Genomic DNA, 20480 nt, shown 5'->3' on the forward strand with positions numbered 1-20480 from the left:
ATATTGAAGCCAACATGGGCATTGCAATAAATAAACCACCCCCGCTGTGGAGCATGTAATAAACGGCTTAATCGTATATTGCATCTGTGTGCTGGTGGAACTAAAACAGGTAGTTCTTCTATGAGCACAATCACTCAGAGAACATACCCTACACCTCTTACATTGATAAAAACCTGAAAATTTTGGGGGCCACTCTGTTCCTTAGCGTTGAAGCCCCCTTGAACACCATATGTGGTTTTTCAGGTAGTACCGCCCTCAACATTCTGTCATTGTTCACAATGTGCCAATGTCTGGAAATGATTTGTTTAATACTCCTATGTTGCACAGAATACGTGGTAACAAAAAAGGAACCACTGGGGAAGATTACACATTTGTTTGTGGTGGCCTATCTTTAAGCAAGTCCTCTCTATTCATAGCATTTACAGAATCCACTGTATTGGTCAAAGACTCACTGGTATAGCCCTTTTCCATAAACCTAAGTGTTAAGGTCTCAGCCTGTGCAAGAAATTCATCCTGATCAGTGCAGTACCTTTTGAGCCTCATATATTGGCTCTTTGGAACCAACTTGAGCCATGGACCATAATGGCAAACATCTACAGGAATGTAAGAGTTCCTCTCAGTAGATTTGAAAAAAGTTGATGAAGCCAATCTCCTTTCACGAAGCTCTTCAGATCCAAAAAATCTGACTGGCTCATCTCATAACTCAAATGTATCCCTCCATGATTGAAGTTTAGGGATGCAATAAAATTCCTGCAGTTCTAAACAGTCAACATCCCATAGGAGGAGGTGGTCATCAATATAAAACTTACACACAAGACTAATTGGGGTCTGCCCTGGGCATAGATGACATTCTCTTCCCACCTGGCCATAAAAAGATTGACCAAGATGGGGGCATATTTAATCTTTGGTAAGTAATAACTAGTTTGTTTTTGGTGCCTAGGGCACCGCAAACACCAACTTTTTTTTGTTTAAAATACCAGCCTCAAAGCCCCTAGCCACAATCATCTCCAGGTCCTTCTGGTATTTTAGTTTAGGGTCAGAGGGGAGTTGTGTGTAGGTGTTCCAATCCCCCACTATTCTGTGCATTTCAGTCATATAATCCTTCCTGTCCAGGTTTACAATCCCACCCCCCTTATCGGCAGGCCTTACTACAAGATCCTTATTATCCTTACTACAAGATCCATGCCTTCGTGCATTACCTTGTTACTAGTGTTTTTAATTTCTAGATGTTCTAGGTCCCTTAATATAACATCCCTAAACACTTTTAATGATTGTGCCAAAGCTCCAGGAGGGTTGAACAAGGAGGCATTGGACAGCCCAGAGTGGAGAAACTTGGTGGTTACCAATCTTTAATGCGGTTACTGGTCAAATATCTTTTAAATGTTAAATTTTCTTACAAATTTGTGCACATCCATATAAGTTTGAAATGTATCCAAGCTTCTGGGTTTCACAAACTTGAGGCCCTTCTCTAAAACCACCCTTTCAGGGTCGGTTAGCACCTTGGTACTAAGATTAAATATCCCCTTCCCTACTACATTTTGGGTCTTTTTTGTTGCTCGCATTCGCCTCGCCCCTCTGGTTCCTCGCCTCTTTCTACTGGCCTTTTGATGCCCTGATGGGGTTTTTTCAAACCCAAACTACCCTGCCCACTAGGGCCTGGGTGTCCCTGGTTGGGTGTATTGCCATTAGAGGGTTGATAAGATGTAGGATTGGCTTGATTATATTTACCTTCAGGCCCGTTCTGATCTGAGGGGAAAGAAGCTATTATGTATAAGAACATTAAAATTCCCACTCAGGTCCCTCCTCTTGATGGCCCTGATAATAGGGGGATTCTTGGCCAGACTCCCCAATAGATCCCTGTCTCCACCTATCAGAGTAACCTGTACTTTGACCTCGTCCACGACTATTGGCTTGGTACCCACGACCTCGCCCTGTCGGGAAAAGACCTCTATTCCATGGTGGAGGGGCAGGGTGATAAGGACCCTGATGATGAGACTGAACCTGATTGGGTCTAGGGGGGTCAAAGGACTGTATCTGTCCCTGATGATACAATGCGGCCTCCCCTATTTGGACCAGAAGTCCTAGGAGGGGAATGGTAGGAGTTATTTCCTCCCCTCCTCTGTGGTTTACCATTAGGGAAACTTCTCCTTGAAGAGTTAGGTAGAGAAGGCTGGTTGGAACGCTGCCCTTCCGTGGTGGTACCTGAAACAACCTGTGAGGAATTTTCCATTTCAATGTTGTTTTGATTGGACTGCTCCAAAATTTTCTTTTGCCAATCAACTACAACATTTCCCTGGTAATCTAAAAGATCTCTGTTGTACTTTTTCTTATTTTCGCCGATCGTTGTCCTCTTTTTCAAGGATCTTTAGGAGATTCAGAGACCTCTCCCTATTTTCCTCACTCTCTTTGATGGGACTAAGTTTGTCCTTGATGGTTTTAATCTCCTCATCTAATCTTACCAATTTCTTGTATTTCCTTTCTACCAGAAAGCGGAGAAATGAAACTCCTGCTTTGTTGAAATAATTGTACCACTCTTCAAGCTCAGGATCACCCTTCTGAGGACCAAATTTCCCAACTTAGACTCCTCGGGACCATTGAGTTCTTAATATAAAAGTCTCTGGTCTTATTTAATTTATTTTTAGTATAAAACATCCTAAATTCTCAACATAGAATTAATTTGCTTTTTGTGGCGGTGCATTTAATCTGGCATCCACCAGGGGGACTTGGGCCACCCTATATTTATGAGTAATGGGGTTTAGTCCCCATTTAAAATAACCATTATATACTAGGGGTGCTTTAAGGATGTGTCAGTTTTCCCCGATATGGGATTTGACCCTGGGGAATATATTGAACAATTTTTTATTTTTGCAATTTAATATATATTATTTGCAGTAAATATAATATCAGAAAGGTGAATACTTATTAATCATAGCTCATTTAGGGGTTAATATGTTGGATTAGTGCTTCCATTGGGTTACGACTATCCAGCTTTTTTAGTGTGATTAAGCTTTGATGCGAGGCTTCTGGCTGTTTTAGTTTAAACTCCCTATTTTAGCTTTATACATTTTTTTAGTCTCTGTATTTCTGATTTGGGTTTTGGGCTGCCGTGCTCTTCAGTAGGTGAGGGATGCCCATACCTAAAATGGCGCTTTTGCAGCTAGTCACCCGGTACTCAGAATGAGGTGTGGCTCTGCAATATAAAGGTGGTGTCAACACGCCGCCCGTTCCCCATTGACCACGTCATTTTATAAGGAAACGCGTCTAGAGGAGGGTATGTGTTGAAGTCACCACACTGTTCGTAACCCGGACGGGCACTTGTTGCGAGCCAGCCAGTTCTTTATCCATGCAAATTTTAAATCTATCCATGTAAGTGCATTACTTTTTTTCTAAAAATAAAAGGAAGACAATATTACACTATGGCCAATTTTTTTTTTTTTCCAAATATAAAAGTTTATTCAACTCCAAACAGGGGTAAGGGCCCTGAGATACAATCATGAGTGAGTAAATAATCTTGGTTATAATTATTATGCAGAGGAAAGAAAAATGCATGTGTGATTATGCAACTTTAAAACATGTGATTACCTCTGGCAAGATACAGTATACAGTAGCTAAGAGCAATATTTGTGTTAGGTATCATAGTATCGGGATGTTTCCCCACATACTTTTTCAACTTTTCTTTAGGAGATGGAAACAAAAATTCCCGTGAAGTGGAAGTAGGAAAGAGAGAAGGGGGGAGAGATACAGAGGGGAAGGAGAAGGGGGAGAAAGGGGAAAAGGGGAAGACATGACGGTAGCTGAGTTCGTGAACTATCTAAAGGAGTGTGACCCTAACAGACGTAGAAGGTGTATTATGACCCCAGTAAGTGTGGTCCTTCCTCGGAGTAGATGAAAACATTCCAGATGTCCCAAGTCTTTTTATGGGCCTCTTGTTTATGTTGTGCAGTGAGGATCAGGTCTTCCATTTTCTTTATTTCCTCTACTCTCCGCAGCCACAATGCTATGGTTGGGGGAAGAGGTTGTTTCCAGCAGAGGGGGATGCACGCCTTCGCTGCATTGAGCAAGTATATGTATAACAGATCTCTTGTATGTCTTGATAGGGATCGTAGAAAGGAGTAGGAGAAAGAACGCGGCCTCATCGGGGATGACATTCTGTACACTTGTGTGATGCGCCTGACCTCCTCCCAGAAGTCTTTCAACCTGGGACAGGACCAGAAAATATGGATCAGCGTTCCCTCATCCTCAGCACAGCGCCAGCACCGGCTCGAGGAGGGAAAGCATTTCTGTAGCCTGGAGGGAGTCAGGTACCAACGGGTGAGCAGCTTGAAATTAGTTTCTTGTATTTTAGTGCAGAGCGAAGTTTTAAAGGGCAAGAGTGATAATACGTTGTCTTTGTGCTGCTGAAAGCATGCAGTTCAGGTCTCTCTCCCATCTGATCAGACAGGGCAGAGGTGCTGGGTCCTCTTCTGAATGAGATGACTCTACAGGTGTTTGCCAGTGTGTGAGACATATTGCAGTGATCCATCCAGTGGCCAATCTTCTATAAGATCTACTGTGCAAGTACAAGGCCTTGGCTGGGCTATAGCCACATGCCTGGTTTGCTTGCTATCTAGTAAGCAAGCTTTTCTTAAGGTGGCGGTGCACTTTCTGCTGTGAATCACTGTGGTGGCACTGTGAAAAGGATCTCCTCTTACCATCCTCAATTATGGAATTACATTGTCATGTTATTTAATCAAGGAACAACATGCATCAACTGGGACTTTTCTAGCGTGGCTTTTCCCTGTTTTTAATGCAATGCCCTCTGAGGGCTTGAAGATCATGTGCGTCCAACACTGCATTTTGGCCTTGTTCCTTACACACAGAGATCTCTCCAGATTCTCTGAATCTTTTGATGACATTCTGTACTGTAGATGACTGACTAATCCAATGATGCAACAAGGCCAACATGCTCAAAACCCAAAAACAGATAGGGGAGAACCCATTATACAGTTGCCTGCATGACCTTTTGCCCAAAAATAGCGTCCACAGAGACGTGACCAGATTCACATGGAACAAAGGTTAGTTTAAAGAAAAAAAAAAAAAAAAAAAAGGGAAGGGAAGAAGGAGGGAGGACCCAAGCTGCCTCAATACTACTTTGGATGGAACATCGGTCCCTGCAAGAATATGGGAAATCTTGAGAAGGCTACAGTTTACCTGCCAAGATATTTATATCTGTACACCACGCTGTTCTTGGCCAAGCAGATGCATGCAGACTCACTAGAATTGCCTCCACCTTTATCCTGCACAACAGCAAGGATGAAAATAAAAGTGAAGTGGAGGGAATGCATTCTGTAGATCAGGGAAAATTGTTCCCAAGTAGTCACAAGGGCATCCATCTCAAAAACGCCTGAGGATCCCTGGTCCAGAACACAAACATGTCCCGTGTCCCCCACCACAGACAAATCTCTGCAAACACCTCCGTTAAAGGGCTCATTCTCCCACATTCAGTTCCTGATGACTGAGAAAGTCAGCTTGTCAATTTCCTATGCCAGCAATATGCACAGCGGAGAGAGCAAGAATGAAAAGTTCTACCCATGACAAAATCAGCTCCGCTTTTTCGTGGGCAGGGCATGACTTTTTGTCACTCATTGATGTATGTCATGGCCGTGGCATTGTGTGACTGCATCCCGACAAGAAGACCCTGAAATAGACAGGCCAATGTAGCAGAGCCAATTGAAACGCCAGGTTGACCAGCAACTTCCACTCCTGACAACCACAATCCCTGAACCGAGAGTTAATCCAAAATGCCTCCACAGCCTGACAGGCTGGCATCGGTCATCAAGACTTTTGAATTAAATGGAAGGAGGATCTCCCAGCATCTGCCTGAATATCTACCCATTACAGAACCAAACTGGTCTTGGGAGTCAGATGCATTTGCAGGTCCAAGAACTCCTGACATTTGTCCCATTCTGAAAGAATACTGAACTGAAGAGCTTTGGAGTCAAACTAGACAGTGCATAGGTAACCACATCAAAAGGCGGCTAGCATCTTCACCAGAGCCTTCACGCAGGCCTGAATCAAGAAACTTTTTGATAATCTCATGCACTTGAAAAATCAAAAGGGAGCCGTTTCTCCTGTGCCATAAGGACTAAGCCGAATTACTCCAGATGTTGTGTTGAACCCAAGATCAACTTTTGAAGTTTTGGCACCCAAATAAATCTTTCAGAACCTGCATCATCTGCTGGACATTTTATCTCAGCTTCAGAACCAACTGCTCTCTGAAAAGCAGGTCTTCTAAGTACCCCAGGATGAGGATACCCTGGGTTCTCAACAACCCGAGAACTGGTGGCAAAAACATGTTAAACACTTTGGGGGCAGCGGACAGGCTAAAAAGCAATGCCACAAACTTGTAGCGAAAACCCGCCACTGCAAACCCCAGAAACCTTTGGTGAGGCTGGAAAGTAGGGATATGTAGGTAAGCATCCTTGATATCAACCGACACCAGAAAATCCCCTGATGAAGTAAAGCAATTACCGACTGGGTAGATTCCATCCCAAGTGCTGTAGGAACAAAGCCTGGTAGCCCTCAGCTTGGTCTCTCTTTTGACCATGCTCCCTGAACGGTTACAGTGGCTCCAACATTTTTTTACCCCCCAATGCCTGCCCTTATACTTCTCTGAGCCCAAAGCAAACTTCAGCAGATGTCCCCCCCCTGTTAGAAATGAGGGCGTCCCTTCATTGTGAAAAAGGCTTTGGAGAAGGCATGGTATTGAGGTTGGTTTTAAAAGGGCTAGGAGCTCCTGAGGAGGAAGGTTTTGCCGCCTTCTTGCAAGGAAGCAAAACTTTTCCACCTGTGATCTCTTAAGAGCTGGTCAAGTGCCTCACTAAACAGACATCTTACTTGGAAGGATATACACGCAAGGTGTATTTTACCAGAAGCTTCTGCTGTCTAAGACTTTAAACACAGAATTCTGCACATATGAATGGAGATTAGAGCCTTTCTGCAAATTTGTCTCATGACGTGCTCTAGGGCAGTGGTCATCAACCCTGTCCTCAGGGCCCACTAACAGGCCAGGTTTTATGTATTACCTTGGGGAGTTGCAGACTAGAATACTGCAATCACTGAGCAGCAAATGATATCACCTGTGATGTATTTCAGTTATCTTGCAAACCTGGCCTGTTAGTGGGCCCGGAGGACAGGGTTGATGACCACTGCTCTAGGGTATATACATAGAAAAGAGAAGATGGCAGCTGAAAAACAGTCATATTGGTTTTTCATTCTGCATTATCCTGAAAAACAGTCATATTGGTTTTTCATTGTCCTAGTCCATTTACCTGCACTTCAGCACACAGAAATTGCAACAAGAGCTGGTTGCAGGGCTGGGGCATACAACATTCTTTACAGATGACCCAGTCATTATAGACTGCAAACATTCTGTTAATGAACCAGGAATGTTTTGGTCTCTTTGTACCCAAGGGGCATGGTGAGACAGAGGAGAGTCAATCTGTACTATGCCAAGGCTTTTGTGGACAGTCCATTAACTTTTTAATGATAGCAAGCATCCTGCATGAAGTTCACTCTTCGATTTAGTGAAGATGTGGGGGACAGAAATCTTCTGCAGCTTCCTCCAACACTGCCTCAACATCTTCTTTATTCCCCTTGGACTTTGTATCCTCTAGGACTGGCATATCATGGTCTGACTATAGCTGAGAAATGGGACTTAAGGAGGCAGGGCATTTCTGAGCTCTGGACAAAGCTAAAATTAAGGTCATATTTGGTCTGCGGAATTGTGACATGGATTAAGAAAATAATGCTTCATCACATAGGCCACATGTTGCATGCCTGAAATAGCACAAGAATTGGATGTGGAGGCTGGTGTTCGTATCGGGTTTTACTTTAGTGCAAGGGGCATATTGTCACTCTAAATTCGTTTTGTGCGGGCCAATGTTCGCCATGGCAATAAGTGAGGGTAGTCCCCTGTGGGATACTCACAAAGTAAAGTATAGATATGGGGTAAACGCGTCCAGAAGGAATACGTGATAAACCAGGTGTAGACTGTCTTGCAACAAATGGGCTCTAGACAGGAGTGGTGTTAAAAAGTGTGCAGACAAGTGGTGTGATGTACCAACTGGTCATCCACATAAGACTAAGCTCTGGGTGAATGAATTGTTAACACTGACGTGAATACATTCCAAACACAACCCCGCTTTACACAGTTAAGCCTCGTACACTACACACAACCAACACCCAGAAGGGCTGAAAGAAAAAAAAAAAAAAAAAAAGAAACCATACTTCTCTTAAGGCTTCATGCACACTGGACATTCTGCCAACTCTCCTTTCCTCCTGGCAGCAAAGTTTTGGCAGAAAAAACGCTTGTAAAATGCATAAGTACATGGCCGGTAATTAATTTAATTTGCCAGAATAACCATTTAATTTGGCCATTGCATTGAATTGACACTCAAGTGCTAAACGGTGCTTTACATGCATCAATCTTTTTTTTCAAACCGCTGCTCCTGGAGCCACTGGCTGTAGGGGGTTTTCTTGTGCCTCTAAACGCCCCTGCCTCCAACTGCATGTGTGTGCATGGATACATAGGCTAACATGCAGGGGCATTTAAAGGCAGAAAAACAAAAATGCCAGATGCCCCTAGGAGCAAGAGAAAAAACATCCAATGTGCATGAGTGTGCATATTATACCATGTATTTCAATGTTAAGCAACTTTTTTTTGTCATAACTAATATTCTCAAAATATGCGTGTCTCCTATGTGTCAAGTTGTAAAATGTTTAAAGCGGTTATAAAGCATAAACTTTTTTTTTCCTCCTTACCCAAGCCCTCATTTGATCCAGTGCAGTGCCCATCTGCAGCTCTTCTCTCCCCTCACTTCCTGGTCTTGCAGGCTTTGCTGAGGCAACAGGACCCACCGACTCAGGCTGCTGTCAATCAACGCCAGTGTCGATGGAGTGGGGGGTGGGGCAGAGTCCTACTGTCTTTCTGCTTGGGAGAAAACCCTCACGAGTGCCCACTCTGGCAGAAGAGGATCCACAAGTGCCGGTGGGGAATCCAAGAAGAGGAGGTTTGTAGCTGCTCTGTGCAATTCTATTGCACAGAGCAGGTAAATATAAACCGGTTTAATTTTTTGCATTTGCAATCACTTTAACCTCTTGCCGACCGCCCGCCGCCATTTGACAGCGGCAGAATGGCTCTCCTGCGCCCGCTTCAAGGGGTATAGGGGGCGCACACGCCCGCCGTGTCCCAGAGGAGCCAATACGTGTGCCCGGCAACCGTGATGTCCGCTGGGGCACCCACGATCGCTCCTGACATAGCCAGAACGGGAATGTGTGTGTGCAAACACACACATCCCCGTTCTGGCAGGGAAGAAGAGACAGATCGTGTGTTCCTAGTATATAGGAACAACGATCGGTCTCTTCCCCTAGGCACTCCCATTCCCCATACAGTTAGAACACCACGAGGGAACACATTTAACCCCTTTATCGCCCCCTAGTGTTAACCCCTTCCCTGCCAGTGACATTTATACAGTAATCAGTGGCTATCTTTAGCTCTGATTGCTGTATAGATGTCAATGGTCCCAAAAAAGTGTCAAAAGTGTCTGATCTGTCCGCTAAAATGTTGCAGTCCCAATAAAAAAAAAAATTGCAGATTGCCGCCATTACTAGTAAAAAATAAACAAATAAAAAAGGCCATAAAACTATTCCCTATTTTGTAGACGCTATAACTTTTGCGTAAACCAATCAATACACGCTTATTATATTTTTTTTACCAAAAATATGTAAAAGAATATATAAAATCGGCCTAAATTTTTATTTATTTTAATTTGGGATATTTATTATAGCAAAAAGTAAAAAATAGTGTTTTTTTTCCCCAAAATTGTGTCTTTTTTTTTATAGCGCAAAAAATAAAAAAACGCAGAGGTGATCGAATACCACCAAAAGAAAGCTCCATTTGTGGGAAAAAAAAAGGACATAAAATTTTGTTTGGGTACAGCGTTGCTAGTCCACGCAATCAGTTAAAGCGACGCAGTGCCGTATTGCAAAAAATGGCCTGGTCAGGAAGGGGATAAATTCTTCCGGGGCTGAAGTGGTTAACGGTATTTTTATTTTGTCATATGGTTGATGATCAAAAACAGGGCAAAGTGTTTATTACCCCAACACTTCATATTCCTGATATGTGCCTGCTGTACCATGTACTTGAATGAGAAAGTATCCTGGTCTATTTGTATTGCTTCCTTTGTGGGAAATCCCTAGTTTTCTTGCTGGTCCCCTTACTTTCCTAATAACTGATCACACTAAGCAGAAGAGCACACCATGGTCAATTCTCTAGCTATGCTGGGAACTCAGTGTGCTTTCCTCCAATTATCAGGCTTGTCCTGACATGGCCCTGCTACACAGCCTTTCACTGTGCAGTTTGGTGTGCTGCTGCTTTTCCTCCCCCAGCTCTTATGCAGCTAGGAACAGAAGGAATGTGATCACTTATAAAAATGGGAAAAAAAAAAAAGTATACATTTTTTTAAAATATCTTTATAAAAATGTTTAGCCTTTCATTTCTATTTTAAACTGAATGGGTTGTTTTACCAGGTGATCGTTTACAATCATGTTAAAACATCATAATAAATAAAATAAAGCCAACACTGACACCTAGTGGCAAAAAACTACATCATGACCTGTGTAACCACAAATATTTTCCATTGACTTACAGTGCAAAATACGAAAATCAATGTAAGGGTGAGAGCCTCGTCTTTCAGACTCAAAGCCGGCTCTGCTTCTTACTCGGACATCTCCTACAAAAAGAAAAAGAAGAACGTAAAAGACAATGCAGCCATGATATCATTACTACGGGTGAAGCTCTTTCATTTACACTAAAGGAAAAGAAAAAAAAAAGAAAAAACAAAAAAGGAAGGATACACCATCTTACACAACTCCAAAATTATAACTTTCAAACATGCAATTGCATGCTTTTATAGTGTGTCAATTACTGCCTGCGCAATCCAAGTCAAAGCATGTGTTAAGCATTCAGATGAGCCTAAACTGTATGTTGTTATAGTGTGATGATACAAGGCACCTTAGTGTGACAATACAAGATCACTTTTCATTCAGTAATATTTGCCTGCAGGATGCTCACAAAACGGGAAGTCTGCATAGTGTACAAGGCTCAGCACCTAGAAATGGCAGCTTTTAGCAGCTCAGCTTTTTTTTTCCCCCACTCAATGCCATATGGACCCACTAAGTGTTACTTACTTGCACTCAGCTGTTTGAATATTACACAAGAGCCTATCAAAACACCAAAACTCAGTATTAACATATTACAGTGTGACATAATGAATTATCCACTGAAGGTCAAAATTAGCTTTTCAGAGAAGGGTAATACAAGTGCACCAATTTTATTTTTTTTAATAGATACCCCACCCAACTGCAAGTTTTCCATCCAACTGAAGCTGACCACAGGTGGATAGAATTTCAAATTTCTTAAGAAAAATTCTTAAGAAAAGTATTAGGAAAATTTGTACGAAAATGCTCAGAACATTCGTTTGTTGTTACAAAGATTCAATTTGCTTTTAGCATCTAAATTTTGGAATGGACGAACTTTACCGAAGAAAAAAAGAAAACCACATGCACCGTTAGAAATTTGTTAATTTGAGAAAAAATGTCAATCCTGCGTCTTGTTCACTTTCTACCATAGTTGCAAGAAAATTCCATCCATTTGACCCACTAATAAAAAAAAAAAACAAAAAAACAAAAAAAAACAAAAAAAACCACACACAACTCTAAAGTCAGGTACACAAAAGGCCAAATGTCGGGAGACTTGACAGTTCAGAAGAAAAAAAAAAACAAAAAAAAACCTGTCGACATTTTGGGCCATGTGTGTGCCAGTCTGTCCTTCAGGTCTGGTATAGATTTGGAGGGGAACCCCAAGCTCTGCCCCCCCCCCCCCGCCACCCCAAAGCACATGTCCCCATGTTGATGGAGACAAGGGCATCATCCCCACAACAATGGCCGGTGGTTGTGGTGGTATGCAGGTGGGGGGCTCCCAGATCCTGCCCCCCCTTCCTATGTGAAGGAGTATCAAGTACATCAAACCCCTACCCATTCACCAAAAAACAGTGTAAAAAAGTAATAAAAACAAGAGACCCGTTTTTGACAACTCCTTTATATATAAAAAAAAAAAAAAAAAAAAAAAGTGTCCCTCAATGTAAATCCATAGATAATCATGCTGCCCTGAAAAATAAGACAAACACAAAAACACTCCGCCTCCTGGGACGGCCTCCTGTCGAATGCCTGCTTTGTGCTTTCACATTCCTTATACAGAGGACCATTTGGCTGTGTTATCTGGTGGCACCACCCCTTCTGATGTCACGGAGTGGTGCATGCTGGGCCTGTGACGGCACGAGGAGGCGGGCCACCAAGTGATGTTGCCCCTTACCTATATAAGAAAAGTCAAAGCGCAGAGGAGGCACTTGCTGGGAGGCCATCCAAGGAGGCGGAGAGTTTTTGTGTTTGTTTTATTTTTCAGGGCAGCATGATTGACTATGGATTTACATTGAGGGACACTTTTTTTTTTTTTTTTGTGGGCGGGCATGTGGCCTGGTATGGTTTAGGAGGGGGGGGGGGCTTTGCTAATCTCCCCCCCATTCCTGACCTGCCAGCTGCAATGCGCAGATGAGGCTTGGTTATGGATGTTGATGGGGACCCCATGCCATTTTTTTTTTTTTTTTTAAATTTCTATTGACGGACAATGCCGGCGGCATTCTTTTCTTTACATTCACCTGTCACTGAGACAGCCAGCTGACAGGTGAGGAGGTTAAGGATGTGGGCGGCTGGCTCTCCGGCCCGCTGCTTACCAAACCAGCTATTCTTCACAGAGAAATTGAATTGGTCAATCGTTTTTAGACAGATCCGAATTCTAATCTTTCTGAAAAGTTGCAATTCGTTAGAAAACGAATAAATGAAACAAATTTTAACCTGATATCAATGAAATGTGTTACTGTTTCATTCGGAGATTGAGGAATACATGAGTAACCAAAAATTTGTCTGAATTTGTATTCGGACCAAAAAACAAATTGCACATGCCTAATGGTTAGTATAATGGGTTTTTTTTGTGTAACCCGTTCGTCTAACAAAGCGGTTAGGCTTTAGAACCTTCTTTTCCCAAAAAGTTTTGTTCAAAAGTCTACCCATTTATGGCCAGATTAAAGCGGGAGTTCCAACCAAAAGTGGAACTTCTGCTTATCGGTCTCCTCCCCCCCTTCCGATACCACATTTGGCACCTTTCGGGGGGGGTAGGGGGTGTTTGATGTATGTCAGAAGTATATCCACCTCCTGCTGCTGCCGAGCCAGTAAGAGCGCACTTCGCGCATGCACAGTAGGAACCCGGCGGCTTCACAGCCGAGTTCCCTTACCAGCAATGGCGGCGGCAGCACCCGACAACTGATGGAAACATCAGCTGCGGTCCCGACATCGCTGGATTCCAGTACAAGTAAGTGTCCCAATATTAAAAGTCTGCAGCTACAGTATGTGTAGCTGGTGACTTAATTTTTGGAGGGAGGCTGAAACATTGCTTTAAGTAATCTTACAGAAGAGCTGCAAGTGCTACAAAAAAAAAAAAAAAAAACACACACACAAACACAAACATTTTACTCTTCCTTTGTTTTGGTTGTCTGAACTAATATGCAATTAAGATAGCAACACAATACAATTTTTCAAGTTTAACAATCACATTTTTTAGATCATCGCTTTAACAACAACAAAAAAAAAGGGGGAGGAAGAAGGCCAGCCATTGACAGATTGAAATCTGGCTGCCTCATCAGGAACCCGCTGAACTTTAATGCATCTATGGGCAGGCTGGTTGTATTGAAGTTGATTGATCAGACTTCAGCATAACCAGCCTGTAGGGCTTTTCTCGTGTGATCTCTGCCAGTGGCTATAGCTGCTAGCTGTGATCACTGTATTCTGATGGCTGGGAAACCTCCAGCTGTCAGAACAACGGCACAGCGGGAAGATCTCCCTCATCAGCACTGACAATGTTGATGGGAGAATCAAGCAAAGGGTTGAAGGTAAGAAAAATTTCATAATTTATGGCTTGCTTTAGTTGGAAAAAGAATTTGCAGATGAGTAGAGAAACATTTTTTTGTGAATACTGACAATGTCCTTGGTAACAAAAAGCAAATTCATTGCAAGTGGAAACAATTAGAATTTGAAAGAAAACAAAAAAAAAAAAGGTTAAGTAGAAAAGCCAAATTTACATGCAGAAGTGGGTTATTGGCAGCTGCACTCTATACACACTACCATGTTGGAAATAATTGCAAGCTGTTAATGGGGCCATACATTAGAGTCAGACAGCAGACAAAAACTATCTGTGTATAAATAAAAAAAAAAAACAACTTGCAATGCTGAAGCTCATCAGATCAGCAACGGTAAGATATTAATTGCAGAGATGACAAGTCAATTCAAAGCTATAGACAAAGTTGAAGGACGATTAACGTGGCCTCATTAAAGTAGCAGTGTTTCGACCTATAAGCAAATACATTTCATACCAACTCTGGATATAGAAACATATATGGATAAAGAAATATATTTAAACAACCACCTCACCTCTTCAGCAGCTGATGTTGTCGTTCCTCATTAAAACCCAACTTCAGTCAAAATCTTTTTTTATTTTTTATTTTAAAAAGGGAAAAAGCTAAAACTTCTGTCAGGTTTAAAATGCTGTGTGTCCCCTCAATTAGTTTCCCCCTTGCTTCCTGCCTGAACACATATCAAATATACAGAAAATGAGGAGAAATTTCTCAAATGGGGACACAGCTAACAATTAAAAAGCTTACCGATTTTAACTGTACATTACATTAAAAATCTCAAAGGTTTTGGTAGGAGATGGGCTTTAAATGTCCAACATAGTGAAAGAATCCACCAATAGGACATCACAACATTGTCAGCCATTCAACAACCATGGTTCATATTTCCACTTTCAGCACTAGATTCCTGTTATCAATTCCCAATCTGTACGGATTTGATAGGTTGTACTCAAAGTTGCATAGGATTCCTCACAAATAAAATAAAAAAAAAAAAAAACAAAAAAAAAACAAAACAAAAACAGGCTACAATTTTTTTTTCCATATGAGGGTTCTGCAGTAAACAGTGCCTATTTTTTTTTTTTTTTAATCTCGTTAGGGCCTTGCACAGCCGTGGCCAAAAGTTTTGAGAATGACACAAATATTAAATTTTCACATAGTCTGCTGCCTCAGTTTTTATGATGGCACTGTACATAAACTCCAGAATGTTATGAAGAGTGATCAAATAAATTGCAATTAATTGCAAAGTCCCTCCTTGCCATGAAAATTAACTGAACCCCATAAAAACATTTCCACTGCATTTGTGAAGGCGGCTCCAGGGCACCCAAGAAAGTCCAGCAAGCACCAGGACAGTCTCCTACAGTTGATTCAGCTGTGGGATCGGGATACCACCAGTGCAGAGTTTGCTCAGGAATGGCAGCAGGCAGGTGTGAGTGAAAAATAATGGTTAGTGCAGCACAATAAAGTTAAGGAAAAAAGTCTATTCCACATAAAAAGGGACAACAACATCCAAAAAGATGGCAGGCAAGATCCCTCGTGAAGAAAGGTGAAATAAAATTCTTCCATGATATATTTGTGACAAGATCCTCCACCACAGAAAGCCAAATGCGCTTACCAGATCAGGTGGACCTCTGTAGTACTGAAGGTCATATGCACATTTATCCACTCAGGTATGTAAGTGTAATCCAGCGCAGCTTAAAGGTCCCCAGTCCAGCAAGATGGAACTCCAATCCAGCAATAGATTGCAGCAATGATAGCTTCCAAGGTGTGAGTGCAAGAACAACATTGGGGACAGACTGATATTCTGCAAAAATGTACAGGAATTGGACTGCTGAGAACTGGGGTAAAGTCATTTTCTCCCATGAATCCCCTTTCCAGTAAAACATCCTGAGACCATTAATGTGTGGGGTTGCTTCTCAGCCAAGGGACTGCGCTCACTTACAATTTTGCCTGAGAACAAAGCCTTGAATAAAAAAAAAAATGGTACAAAAATATCCTCTGAGAGCAAATTCTCCCAACTATCCAAGGATAGTTGACGAACAATGCCTTTTCCAGCATAATGGAGCATCTTGCCACAAGGCAAAAGCGATAACCAAGTGGCTTGGGGAACAAAACATTGAAATTTTGGGTCCATGGCCAGGAAACTCCCCAAACCTTAATCCCATTGAGAACTTGTGGACAATCCTCAAGAGGCTGTTGAACACAAAAAAACCCCCACAAATTCTGGCAAACTCCAAGCACTGATTGTGCAAGAATGGGCTGCCATCTGTCAGGATATGGCCCAGAAGTTGATTGACAGCATGCCAGGGTGAGTTGCAGGTCTTGAAAAAGAAGGGTCAGCACTGCAAATATTGACTCTGCATAAACAATGTAATTGCCAATAAAAGCCTTTGACACTTATGAAATGTTTGTAAATTGTAATTATACTTCAGTATGCCATAGCAACACCTGACAAAAAATATCTAAAAACACTGACGCAAAAGACTTTCTGAAAATTAATATATTTGTGTCATTCTCAAACCTTTTGGCCACGGCTGTACAGTGTTAAAAAGGCCCTGGGTTTTTGGATCTGTATAGAACACACACACACACACACACACACACACACACACACACACACACACACCCCAAATACACTCGTCATGTCAGGTCTGCACTCCTGGAACTCAAGCACATCCTGCAGTACCCTTTATTTACCTTTGGCATAGCCGTATTAGTGCAATTGTGACAGAGAAAATGGAGTACTGTCCGTGATACAATTTTTCAGGACAAGCTTTCGGGGTGTGTCCCCTTCTTCAATGGCCAAGCAGTACTGCTTGGACCTTGAAGAAGGAGAAACACCCTGAAAGCTTGTCCTGAAAAATTGTATGTTAGTGCAAATAAAAAAAAGTATCACGGATAGTACTCAATTTTCTCTGCATAGCCATATAAAATGCCTTCAAAAGCTAGACAGAAGTTAGTAAGTCTTGTGATAAAACCCTTATGCCCCCTATTTTGATCATTAGCAAATAAGAGAAAAGGGTAAAACACAAAATTTAACAAATGACTTAACCTTGAGAGAACATTAGGCTACGTTTTAAGGCCGCGTTAATACATGCATGGGATCCTTATTGCAAGAAAGGATTTTTGTTTTCGTTGGAGTTTGGCTTTAAAGATCTTTTACCAGAATACAATGAATATCTAAAAAAAATTATAAAATAATTTTTTTTTATTTATTAGAAGTCCGTTTCTATATACAAATAAACATGTCTGTCCAAAATCTGACTGGCTCTAGTCGATTTAGACACACAGAAGACTAACTTAGAGAAGATAAATAGCAATATTTTAATAATAGCTGTCAAACTACAATTTTCTTAATGGATTAAATGTATCTCTTTGAAAACGAAATGAAAAGTTGAGAGTAATTTTTTTAACATATGGTTCACTTATGGCATCCATTTAAAAGTTCAGAACAAAAATGTTTTACTAAACTGAAAATTACAAAGAATTCCCTTTTACCAACAAAACAATTTGTACTCGTACTACAGTGTAAAAAATTCAATTTTCTACCAGATTTCTACCAAACAAGCTGGGGGTGCCCTAGTGAAATTTTGTTCAGAAATTTTCATTTTAAGAACTTTCATTTGATTTTGTAATCAGGGGTCAAAACGATAATCGTTTTTGACTGCAGTAATGAGACAATGCAAAGAAGTGGGATGGAAAATGGTTCTCCAACTAAAAATGTTCTACTAGTGATTTTTCCCCCCCAAGTCCATTCATTCCAAAGTCAAAATGTTAAAAGCAAACATATGTTGCAAGTATTTTCAAATGGCATTTGTCAAGTTACCGAATGTACAAAGAATTTTTGTGCAAAAGTTTGTTTGAAATTTTACTAGTGTATGGCCAGTTTTTAGATGTATTCCTGGATGTCAGCAGTATACAGTGGGGACGGAAAGTATTCAGACCCCCTTAAATTTTTCACTTTGTTATATTGCAGCCATTTGCTAAAATCATTTAAGTTCATTTTTTTCCCTCAATGTACACACAGCACCCTATATTGACAGAAAAACACAGAATTGTTGAAATTTTTGCAGATTAAAAAAGAAAAACTGAAATATCACATGGTCCTAAGTATTCAGACCCTTTGCTCAGTATGTAGTAGAAGCACCCTTTTGATCTAATACAGCCATGAGTCTTTTTGGGAAAGATGCAACAAGTTTTTCACACCCGGGTTTGGGGATCATCTGCCATTCCTCCTTGCAGATCCTCTCCAGTTCTGTCAGGTTGGATGGTAAACGTTGGTGGACAGCCATTTTTAGGTCTCTCCAGAGATGTTAAATTGGGTTTAAGTCAGGGCTCTGGCTGGGCCATTCAAGAACAGTCAGAGTTGTTGTGAAGCCGCTCCTTCGTTATTTTAGCTGTGTGCTTAGGGTCATGGTCTTGTTGGAAGGTAAACCTTTGGCCCAGTCTGAGGTCCTGAGCACTCTGGAGAAGGTTTTCGTCCAGGATATCCCTGTACTTGGCAGCATTCATCTTTCCCTCGATTGCAACCAGTCGTCCTGTCGCTGCAGCTGACAAACACCCCCACAGCATGATGCTGCCACCACCATGCTGCACTGTTGGGATTGTATTGGACAGGTGATGAGTAGTGCCTGGTTTTCTCCACACATACCGCTTAGAATTAAGGCCAAAAAGTTCTATCCTGGTCTCATCAGACCAGAGAATCTTATTTCTCACCATCTTGGAGTCCTTCAGGTGTTTTTTTTAGCAAACTCCATGCTGGCTTTCATGTGTCTTGCACTGAGGAGAGGCTTTCGTCGGGCCACTCTGCCATAAAGCCCAGACTGGTGGAGGGCTGCAGTGATGGTTGACTTTCTACAACTTTCTCCCATCTCCCGACTGCATCTCTGGAGCTCAGCCACAGTGATCTTTGGGTTCTTCTTTACCTCTCTCACCAAGGCTCTTCTCCCCTGATAGCTCAGTGTGGCTGGACGACCAGCTCTAGGAAGGGTTCTGGTCGTCCCAAACGTCTTCCATTTAAGGATTATGGAGGCCACTGTGCTCTTAGGAACCTTAAGTGCAGCAGAAATTTTTTTGTAACCTTGGCTAGATCTGTGCCTTGCCACAATTCTGTCTCTGAGCTCTTCAAGCGGTTCCTTTGACCTCATGATTCTCATTTGCTCTGACATGAACTGTGAGCTGTAAGGTCTTATATAGACAGGTGTGTGGCTTTTCTAATCAAGTACAATCAGTAAAATCAAACACAGCTGGACTCAAATGAAGGTGTAGAACCATCTCAAGGATGATCAGAAGAAATGGACAGCACATGAGTTAAATATATTAGTGTCACAGCAAAGGGTCTGAATACTTAGGACCATGTGATATTTCAGTTCTTTTTTTTTAATAAATCTGCAAAAATGTCAACAACTCTGTTTTTCGGTAAATTTGGGGTGCTGTGTGAACATTAATGAGGAAAAAAAATAAACTTAAATGATTTTACCACATGGCTACAATATAACAAAGAGTGAAAAATTTAAGGGGGTATGAATACTTTCTGTCCCCACTGTCTATAACTGCATAATACAAATTTCTAGTGTCCTTTATATAATCCAGTGATGTCTCTATGTTAAAGTCAACAAGACACTTCAGGTGATTAGCATATGTAACGCGAGGCAGGAAGATTGCTAGTACCTCACTTAAAAGGCTCTACTCTACTGGTCACATCCAAAGCCTGGACCAGAAAGTTACTCCTGTGCCTCAGTGAGTTTTCATTGACTGTACTCTAAGAATTTACTAAAACTGAGGCACACAGTCTGGGGCATCTGTGCATAGTAGCCAATCAGCTTTTATCTTCAGCTCGCTCAGCTTTAAAAACGAAAGATAAAAGCTGACTGGTTGCAATGCATATTTGCTCCAGTCTTAGCTAACTCCCCTCTATGCCCTTTTCCTCACAAATGTAACCTGTTCAAATTTAACATAAAAAAGCAAAATAAAAAACAAAAAATAAAATAAAAAGCAGCCAGCTTATCCAAACCACTTCCTGTCAGCCCAGGCCGCCATGGACCACATCATTATGGAAGTGCCAATTAGTCAAGGAGAAAGGATCACCTTACAGCCAAGGAAGAAACCATGACGTAACTGGACTTGCATGAAAGCTGCAGGGGATGTAATGGTTTTTAAAAGCTGGAGTTTAGCTTGTAGATTTCATTACACAGGAAAAAGTGTAAAGTTCAAACACTTTTACTGCTACTGGTCTCCTGTGTCCTCATTTTATGCTCCAATACCAACTAAAAATATCTGTATAATATGTAAGGCAGACATTTTTCCCACTAACCACCGAATCTAAGACGGCCCTTCTCCACTGACAATAAGTGTATAGCTAGAAGTAATATCTACCTATCTGCATCCAAACCGTCTCAATCAAATAGGCGGGATGGGTGCAAT

General features: G+C 41.6%; 1 protein-coding gene across 3 annotated transcripts in view; it reads right to left on the reverse strand.

The window, feature by feature from the left end:
* Positions 1-20480, reverse strand: part of PDE7A (phosphodiesterase 7A) — a 226302-nt gene that overhangs the window by 69214 nt on the left and 136608 nt on the right. For all 3 annotated transcript variants that reach the window (XM_073631713.1, XM_073631714.1, XM_073631715.1), the window contains exon 3: positions 10689-10772. In XM_073631713.1, coding sequence (XP_073487814.1) covers positions 10689-10772 — 84 coding nt within the window. The remainder of the gene's footprint in view (positions 1-10688; positions 10773-20480) is intronic.

Source organism: Aquarana catesbeiana, linkage group LG05, assembly GCF_042186555.1.
Source record: "Aquarana catesbeiana isolate 2022-GZ linkage group LG05, ASM4218655v1, whole genome shotgun sequence".
Taxonomy (NCBI): domain Eukaryota; kingdom Metazoa; phylum Chordata; class Amphibia; order Anura; family Ranidae; genus Aquarana; species Aquarana catesbeiana.